The sequence below is a fragment of the Microtus ochrogaster genome, unplaced genomic scaffold (genome assembly GCF_000317375.1).
Source record: "Microtus ochrogaster isolate Prairie Vole_2 unplaced genomic scaffold, MicOch1.0 UNK106, whole genome shotgun sequence".
NCBI classification, from domain to species: domain Eukaryota; kingdom Metazoa; phylum Chordata; class Mammalia; order Rodentia; family Cricetidae; genus Microtus; species Microtus ochrogaster.
In genome coordinates, this window is record NW_004949204.1 from 770,924 (window position 1) to 780,171 (window position 9,248).

The window sequence follows — 9,248 nt, forward strand, 5'->3', positions numbered from 1 at the left end:
ACGGGGAAAGGCTTCACATAACGATGGATCTCACCTGGCTGTAGCTTCTCCAGTGAAGCCGCTTCTGGCAGGATAAGGGCAGGAGTGAGAGGAGCTTTGGCAACACTGGATAAATGGTGCTGGGGTTCAGGGTCCGGCCCCGCATTCCCCCTAAAGGCAAAGGTGCTTGTCAAGAGCCTTCAGAGAACCTTAGAGCAGCACACTCTGCTGTCCCTGCACCAAGGTCCCAGTCCTCCAGCCCATTCTGATGTCAGCAGGGGAGACCAGCTGTTACTGACACTCAGTATCCCAAGGGCAGGGTCCCACCTTCCCCAGACTGTGTGGCAGTTCCACGCCCTCACCGGTGAGCAGACTGACAATCAGGCCCACGACAATGACCGTGGTGGAGTTGTGCGCACTGTACCATAAATAGGACAGGGAGTAGAACCGCTGCAGTCCTGTGGGCCTAGGGTGGGAGGTGAGGACAGGCATTTGGCAGGGCATTCTGGAGGCACTTCAAGCCCCCCCACCTACAAGGTCTCAGAACTCAACCTAACCCTGCTCATAGCTTGTGGTAACCCATCCCTTAGCAAGGCCCCCACAAAATCCCTCAAAACTGAACTTCACACCCAAGGAGAACGAGAGCAAGCCGCGCCTCACTTGGACAGGGTGGTAGAAGGCATCAGAGTAGTCATAGTGGTGATGGTCAAGTTGCTGGGCAGGAAGGAGCTGGACCCATTAACAGGAGGGGATGCCACAGAAGAGCTCATCCTGCTCACTATGCTCCCAATGCCGATCCAGAAGGCCATGGTGAGGCCAGTCAACAGGCCTACGATGGCACCCTGTCCAGAGACACAGCCAACTCTCTTGTCACAAGGCCCACCACAAACCTCCATACCAGTCCCCAGACCTGCTGAGCGCCCCAACAGTCCAGTTCCGTCCACATGCATATCTGGGAAGCCAGGTGTCACTCACAAGAGGGTTGGCACACGGGAAGAACATCCCCAGGCAGAAAAGTCCCAGCAGTGGCCCTCCAACCATGCCAAAGATGCTGAGTGCTGCCTGGAGTCGATGGAAGGAGAAAAGAAAGCACAGGCTCAGAGACTTCAGCCTCAATGTCCTGTCAATCATCAGCTGTTGGTTTCTTCAGGGAGAGAAGGGCTGTGGTGATGCACTTCGGGCTGAGGCTGAGCTCTAGGTCTCTCTGGGACAACAATATCCTAGGAATGATGCTGGGCTTTTGCTCACTTGAGAGTCTGTTCTCAGTTAAAGGCCATCTATCCAAGGACAACGTATGGGGCTGGTGAGATGGCTCAGGGGATAAAGGTGCTTGCTGCCAATGCTGACACCGAGTTCCATGTTCAGGACCCACATGGCACAAGGAGAGAACCAACTCCCAAAAACTGTCCCCTGACCCCCACTTGAGCACTGGCACGCAAGTATCCACACACAATAAATGAATAAATGTATTTCTCTCTTCTTTTTTGGGGGGGGAGGGGTTGACAGGGCTTCTTTATGTAGCCCTGACTGTTCTGGAACTTACTCCATAGACCAGGCTAGCCTTGTACTCAAGAGAGCCGTCCACCTGCCTCGCCTCTGCTTCCCAAGTGCTGGGATTCAAGGTGTGTGCCACCATGTCCAGCTTAAATGTAGTCATTTTTAAAGGCACATTCCATTCCTCTCAGAACAGCTGTCTTCATTTCCTAGTTCAAACATATCCCAACATCCCTGCTGAGAGCTTCTTCCTCTTGAGGCATTACCTGGAGCACTGATCCCAGATGAGAGGAAATATAGGCCATTCCCAGGCAAATCAGTCCATAGGCAAAGGCTGGGAAGACGCAGAGGGAAGGCAATGTGAGTCAGCAAGTAGAGGGATAACACACTCCAACCACACTACCACTCTGTACCCCAGGCCCAGGGCCCGCTGCTCTCCCCTGAGAGCCATACATAATGGCTGTGCGCTGCTGCACGGGCATGTGCTGAGGACAGTCCAGAGTTAGAGAGGCAATCATCCGTAACTGATGACAGTGACCAGGGTGTATCTCAAAACGAACAAGACTAAAAATACACGGAAGAATAAGCCTACCAAGGCTTCGGGAAAGCAGGATGGCCCGGGTTTCAGTCATCTCAGGGAACCAAGGCTGAATTAGGTCCTCCATGGTGACAGTTGCCAGTGAATTGAATGCAGATGATATGGTGCTGCAGAGGAGGAAAAGACGAGCTGTGCCAGGTCCGAGAGCCAAAGGAGGCAGAACTAAGGACTCCACAGAGGGTAGGAAACCACCCATCGATGTGGAGCCCAGGCTACTTCAGAGGGGTTTGGAAAGCAAGACGCTTCTGATGGAGTGTAGGTGTGTTCACCTAGGTGACTGACACTGTCAACTGAAGCCTGCTTTGGGAGAGGCCATCCAAAACAGACGGGACTGGTCCAGCAGGGGCACCGCAGCAGTACCTGAGGGATCCACTGAAGAGGCAGGCGACAAAGAGCCCAGGCAGCCCCGGCATGTCCTTCAGGAGGTCCATGACGAAATAGAGCACTAGCTGCAAGGAAAGCAGACACACTCAGAGAGGAGCCTGGGCGCATCTTCCTCCAGCAGGGAGGAAAAGGGCTCGGAAGAGCAAACTCCACAGCCCACCCCGCCCGCCGCTGATGGCCAGTGTGACCACAGCATGCTGCCTCACACACCAAGCCCGTCTGCTACAGAAGGAGGTTGTTGGGAAGCTTAGATGAGAGCAGACATGCAGCAGTTTCTAGTGAAGGCTGGCTGGCTGCCCACCCATTAGATGGGTGGGCACTGATTAGATCTGCTCAGGACTGGAGTCTGACACTAGACAGCTGGGATCTCAGGATGGAAAAAAATAGTCATCCATTTTTTTTTTTTTTCAATTTAGCCACACAGGTTAATTTAGGGATCCAGACTGGCTTCGCATGAGCACAGGATGGAGCCAGAGAGGCCCTCTCACCTGGTCAGGTGCTGCTTGCTCTTGCTGGGGGCTCATAGTATATTTCTTATAATAGGCAAACATGACCAGACCAATGAGGGAGCTCATGCACAGGGACACTTGTTGGCAGGGGAACACCGCATAGCAGGAACTGCAAAAGATCAGTGCCAGAAGACAGAGATGACATTAACAGACACTGTTGGGGAAGGCACTCTGAATCCTGTCCCACCCCACTGCTCCCAGGGACCCCATCCCCGCACTTACAGAATAGCAGCTTTCTCTGAGCGGGAGCTGAGGTAGCGCTGCACCTGAGCCTGATTCACTCCATACAAGGACAGCATCATGAAAACCCCCCCAAAGGCCAAAGTCCAGAAAGTATGACGCACAAAGGGGTCAGGATCCAGCCTGCAACAGAGATACCCGGTCACTGCCACAGCCACCTCATCTCAGGTGTGCATCCAGTCAACGTCCAGGCCTCTACACACATGATCACTTTCTCCCTCTGCAGTATGGAGTGTCTGCCTATGGTGCTGCCAGCTTTCTCTCTGCTTACTAAAGGCCTGAGACCAGGCTGAAATGGACTCAGTCCATAGACGCTACAGGTACCAGTCAAGGAAGCACAGACTTACTCAATCCCAGAGATGCGGCCGTACTGGGAAGACACGTTCCATACATGACCCAAGCCGCCCACTCTGGCCGAGCCTACAATGATAACCACCAGCTGCCCTAGGAACATGACCAGCGTTTGGAACACATCTGTCCAAATGACAGCCTTGAGCCCACCCTACAAGAAAAAAAATATCACATCCGTCACAAATGCCAAATCAACCAGAGAGGGTGGACATCACACTACCAAGAAAGCCCTTGCATATAACCCCTTAAACTGTTAGTCACTCCACCTTCTCCACCTCACCCTGGAACTGCATCCCATTTCCTGTATCTCTTTACGCTGGCCCTTCTTTCCCTTCTCCCATCTTCCCGCTGTCACCCAGGTTAACCGCAATTACCAGTGCAGTGTAGATGTTGCAGACAATTCCGAGGGCCAGGACCGACAGCCATAGATCAAATCCTGTCACTGAAAACAGATAAACGTCACAATCCTACCTCTGGTAGGTTTTCCAGAGCAGTCCTGGTGAGGATAGCTACTCAAATCATAGAGAGGAGCCAGCTGGGGTTGTCACATGACTTTAATCCCAGTATTCTGGGAGGCAGAGACAGGTAGATCTCTGAGAGTCTAGTGTGCTCTATACAGCAGAGTGCCAGGACAGCCAGGACTACATAGGGACTTTGTCTCAAAAACAAAACAAAAACAAAAACAACAACAACAAAAAACAAAGAAAACCCATCACAACATGGAAGCAATTAGTCATTAGAGGGGAAACAAATCATTTCTCAACATGAGGAAAAACATTTTCAGAGCTCCACCGAAATGCCGATTAACCAGTTCAGGTGTGGCCTGGTAATGTTTGATCAGCTTTTGACCCAGGTGAAAGAAGTCTCCGTCTGCCCCTTGTAGAGACCAAGAGCCCTGTCCATGAATTAGTTCTCTCTAGCACACTACCCCCCTGCCCCTCCTAACAGCATTTCTCCAGTCTGCCAAGGCCGGAAGTCAGGGATCGTGACTCCTCACCTGCATTGAGGGCCAAGGATGGTGCGTAGAGAGCGACACCCATGTAGATCACCTGTGGGAGATGGGAAGGGTGTGAAGGGGAAGAGACGCGGGTGGAAAGACAGTCTCCCCAAGGCTTGGGCTTACTTCCCTCTAATGCCTCCCAAAACCTGTCATATCTACAGTGGCATTGGACAGGATGCCATCAGGGACTTGACCAACTAGTAACTCGCAGGAATTTTAATCACAACTCTGAAGGCCTGAGTTCAGCCCCTCCCCTGCCCCAGGCCTACCTACCATCTGAAAGATGAAGGTCACAGTTCCAAGGATCCTCACTACTTTATTGAAGCGGAGCTCCAGGTACTAGATACAAGTACAAAGAATTTATGTGCCTTTTAAGGCATGGCATTTCGTGCCTCCAACCCTCACAACACATAACCTCTTTCCTCAAGAGGCCTAGTAACACAAGGGAATATGCAGAACATATACTCTGGACCCTCTGGGCATGGCACTCTCCAACCCCCTCCCCCAGGAAGAAGAGCTACTTGGGGCAGTCATTCTTTGGTGGAGCTCGAGTCACAATCTTAGGTACCCATCCCCTTCTCCATGCCTTTCCTGTTTACCTCATAGGCACTGGTAAGATGCAGGCGGTAGAAGACTGGGATGAAGATGTGAGCAGGGATCAGAAGTCCCAGGAAGTAGGAGCATCCCAGGAACCAATACTGGGTTCCGAATCGGTAGATCTCAGCTGGTGCCCCCAGGATGGCTACTGCTGACTGGAAGGTGGCCAGCAGGGACAGTGCCACGGGAAGGCAGCCCATTTTGCGGTCTGCCAGCAGCAACTCACCAACAGTATGACGGCCCCATCCACGGCAAGCATGATAGAGCCCAATGATGAGGGAGAGAAGGAGCAACAGGCCAAACACCACATAGTCCACGACAGAAAAGGAGGAAATAACCCTGCTGGTGTCTGAGGTTGTGTGGAAGGGAGCTGAGGTGCTCTCCCCCATACTCATCCTCTTTGTGCCCGTTTTTCAGGACTTGGTATTCCTGGGCTCAGAGCTGTCAGTTCACCGACCAAGCACGTATAGGCGAATGGCTCCGAGTTGGTTCCTGGCTCAGTTTCACAGCATTCCTCTTCCAGGCAGTGACACGGTCCAAGAGCAACTGGAAGAACCCATCTCTTAGTTAAGCCTACCCTGCCCTCATGGCTGCCCACCCACAGGCTGCTGACATGTCATGGCCAGACTCAGACTAGCCAGCCAGCACAGTGGTGAATGCCTGCAAGGTACAGGCGGGTTTGCTAGAGGTTAGGGAGGGAGGGGAGGAGGGAGGAAGCAGCAGAGTGAGACACAGGAGACAGTAACTTGGCCAGGACCTTTGCATGTACAGTTATGAAATTCAAGACCTTTCTTGGGTCTCCACCCGAGTAGTAAAATAAAAATCAACTCAAGCCTAATATTCTTCATATAATCCCTGCCTCCATTTTGCGGGCACAGACCCAGTCACTACAATGTATTGAGCCAGCAGAGCCCAGCCTGGCGCCACAGCTCAGCAGGGAAGAAATGGGAAACCAATGACAGCAGGGTTTCCCCTATTCTCCTTGGCCTCAGTTTCACTTCTCATGACCCAGAGACCCAGAGGTGTCAGAGGTGTTGTTCTCCGAACAATACCCCCCCCCCCCCCCGCAGCTCAGCCCAGCGAGCTCACCTCTCTGATATCTCCAGCCCCATTCAGAACAGAAGGTTCACTACTCTGTACCCCTTTCTCTTTCAGGATTAAAGGCATGTGCCACCACTGCCCAGTTGTATCTCTTTATTAGCATCCCCGGTATCACTAGAGAAACCTACCTGTCGGCCTCAGCTCCTGCTAGACACACCCATCAAGGGTGGATCTGGTCGGAGTGATAAAATCAAAAAGTGAGACAGACAGGGGCCAGAGGGACGGTCAGTGGTTAAGAGTACTTGCTCTTGTGGAGAACCCACGTTCTAGTCTCAGCATCCACAGTCATCTATTACTCTAGTTCCAGGGGGTGTGATGCCCTCTGATTGCTTCTGTGGGCACCAGGTACACATGTGGAGCAGACATGCACACAAACAAGACACCCATATACATGATGCTGGGCTCAGACACATACCCGGAGAAGCAATCTCGGAGGCAGAGCTGCCTGGAGTGGCACTGAGGTAGAGGCCCTGATTCTGTAAGGAGCTAAGGAAAGAGCAAGAATTGGGGTCAGAGAAATGCATTTGTTGCTATCTGTTCCGGGTTCTTCAGGGAACCAAGCACTGTGCCCTGAAATGGCCCATATCACCCTATGTCCCGGCTCAACTCTAACAGATCCAGACTAGAGAGCAGAGAGCTCACATTCAGCAGCATTCTTAGCTGGATTAGGCTCTCAAGCTAAATCGCTCTTGGCACCCTGTGTTCTAGCAGAGTTAGAAAGGAGTTGCCTAGAAGACGGGAAAGTTATTTTTCTAACTCTCTCTCTCACAATCACCATTCTAATAATATGCCACAATCTTTAAAGAACAAAGATGGGATCACACTATTCCAAGTCAGCCACTCTTACAGCGCCCCCACTTCACACAGAAGCATTAAAGATCCAGACGTTCAAGTAACCTTTTCTTTTCTTTTCTTTTTTTTGGGGGGTGGGTGGGTGGTGGTTTTGAGACAGAGTGTCTCTGTAGCTTTGAAGCCTGTCCTGGAACTAGCTCTTGCAGACCAGGCTGGCCTCGAGCTCACAGAGATCTGCCTGCATCTGCCTCCCGAGTGCTGGGATTAAAGGTGTATGCCTCCGCTGCCCTGGCCATAACCTTTTCCTTTTTCTATGTTTATGCATGCACAGGTGCATGTGAGCAAGTTCGCGAGCATGTGGAAACTCAGGTGTCTTCCTTGGTCTTCACACTTAGGTGGCAAGCCTTGACCTACTACTAAGCTATCTCCTGGGCCTCTCAAGCAACCCTCCTAAAACACAGCCTAAGTAACTGTCAGAGGCAACATTAGAACACAGGCCTATGGATCCCTCATCCATCCTGCTCTCCCTAATGTCCATCCTCTCGTCTTGAAAAGCAATCCCTAAGCAGGGCAGTGGTGGCACATACCTTTAATTCCACCATAAAGGGGGCGGCGGGGGGGGGGGGGGGCAGATCCAGAGGCAGACCTCTGTGATTTCAAGTACTCCTCAGGCTGGGCAGTGGCGCACGCCTTTAATCCCAGCACCTAGGAGGTAGAGGCAGGCATTTCTCTGTGAGTTCAAGGCCAGCCTGGTCTGCAAGAGCTAGTTCCAGGACAGGCTCCAAAAGCTACAGAGAAATCCTGTGTGTGTGTGGGGGGGGGATGGGGACGGACACAAGAATCAAAAAAGCACTCCTCCTCGGTGTGGAAGTAACACTAGAGAATGCTGCATATTTGGATAGCCTTACACGATGACAGTTCACGTTCTCTGAATACCTGCTTTTTGAGCCAGGAGTAAATAAAGTGCCTCTATGTCACCGGTTCACAGACTTTTGACCCATCTGAGGAATCAGTCACACCTCAGATCCTATCTAGTACCTTCTGGTGCTAAATTCCTACCTTCGAGCAGCCTAAGGCAGGGTGGTACAAGGGACTTTTCCTAAATAAACTTTAGCTCTATATCCTATCTAATACGTGCCAATAAATAAACCATAACTATATATCCTGTCTAGTACAGGCCACTAGGCTAGAGACCCCACCTTCTAAAACTCAAACCCTCCCTCAAAGTTCTTAAAAAAAAAAAAAAGCAGCAGTCTCCTGTTTTGTGTCTTATTTGCTGCTAAATCTTCTCTCCCAGCCTCCTCCAATGGTGAGCAACAGGGTATTTCACCTGAAACACCCTCAGCATCTCTCTACAAAACCTGTAAAGAATGGGTCTTGAGTATTATAGGGGTTGGTGAGATGGTCAAGGGTTAGGGGTTCTGACTTCTCTGTAGAGGACTCAAATTTGGACACAAGCATCCATAGTAACAGCCTGAAACTACCACTAACTCCAGCTCTGTCACTTCTGGGCTCCTCTCACTAATACTCATGGACAGACACACACAGAGCACAAAACAATAGAGAAACTGTTCGCAGGTAATTCACCATGGTCCAACCTCACTATTCCCAAGACTAGAAAAGATCAAAGTGCTAACTGTAGTCAGTCAGTCATGGAACAGTGCATAGATTTCAATCAATCTAGTGACAGATTAATACATCCTGCCTACCAGGAGATCAGGGCATCTTCTCCCACACTGTATTCAGATACTGCCTGGTTGACAAGGTGCACTACACACATGTTAAGGAAGGGTCTGAGCTTGGGCCACACGTTCTATGTCACAATGCAACTCTCTAGATCAACAGTCCCAACAGGGCATGCTGGTTTAACCTAAGGATGCCCCGGGCCTTTGTATTTTGTAACACCTTGAGATTTCTCACTCCTTGGCAAGCAGTCACTACTATGAAAACGTCTTAGACTAGGTGGTGGCGCACGCCTTTAATTCCAGCACTTGACAGGTAGAGGCAGACGGATCTGAGCTGGACATCAGGCTGGTCTACAGAGTGAGTCAGACAGGACAGTCAGAGCTACACAGGAGGCAGAGACAGGTGTTGCTCTGTGAGTTTCAGGACAACCAGTGCTACACAGTGAGACCCTATTTCAAAATAAAAACACTGACTGGTTCCCTCTACTTCTGGAGTTTCTGAAGTTTTTTTTTTTTTT

At 51.0% G+C, this 9,248-nt stretch overlaps 1 protein-coding gene across 2 annotated transcripts in view; it reads right to left on the minus strand.

Moving 5' to 3' along the window:
* Slc5a6 (solute carrier family 5 member 6) overlaps positions 1 to 9,248 on the minus strand; it is an 11,801-nt gene that overhangs the window by 1,263 nt on the left and 1,290 nt on the right. The window contains exons 3-17 of one of the 2 annotated variants that reach the window (XM_026778107.1): positions 6,669 to 6,739; positions 5,155 to 5,698; positions 4,829 to 4,894; positions 4,553 to 4,604; positions 3,930 to 3,997; positions 3,552 to 3,706; positions 3,187 to 3,327; positions 2,944 to 3,073; positions 2,432 to 2,520; positions 2,066 to 2,178; positions 1,740 to 1,807; positions 955 to 1,041; positions 640 to 821; positions 342 to 445; positions 21 to 150 (exon numbers count right to left, since the gene is read on the minus strand). In XM_026778107.1, the coding sequence (XP_026633908.1) occupies positions 21 to 150; positions 342 to 445; positions 640 to 821; positions 955 to 1,041; positions 1,740 to 1,807; positions 2,066 to 2,178; positions 2,432 to 2,520; positions 2,944 to 3,073; positions 3,187 to 3,327; positions 3,552 to 3,706; positions 3,930 to 3,997; positions 4,553 to 4,604; positions 4,829 to 4,894; positions 5,155 to 5,547 (1,778 nt within the window). In that variant the 5' untranslated portion in view covers positions 5,548 to 5,698; positions 6,669 to 6,739. Of the gene's footprint in view, positions 1 to 20; positions 151 to 306; positions 446 to 639; positions 822 to 954; positions 1,042 to 1,739; positions 1,808 to 2,065; positions 2,179 to 2,431; positions 2,521 to 2,943; positions 3,074 to 3,186; positions 3,328 to 3,551; positions 3,707 to 3,929; positions 3,998 to 4,552; positions 4,605 to 4,828; positions 4,895 to 5,154; positions 5,699 to 6,668; positions 6,740 to 9,248 lie in introns of those variants that run through there. The other variant, XM_026778106.1, reaches the window with a different exon arrangement.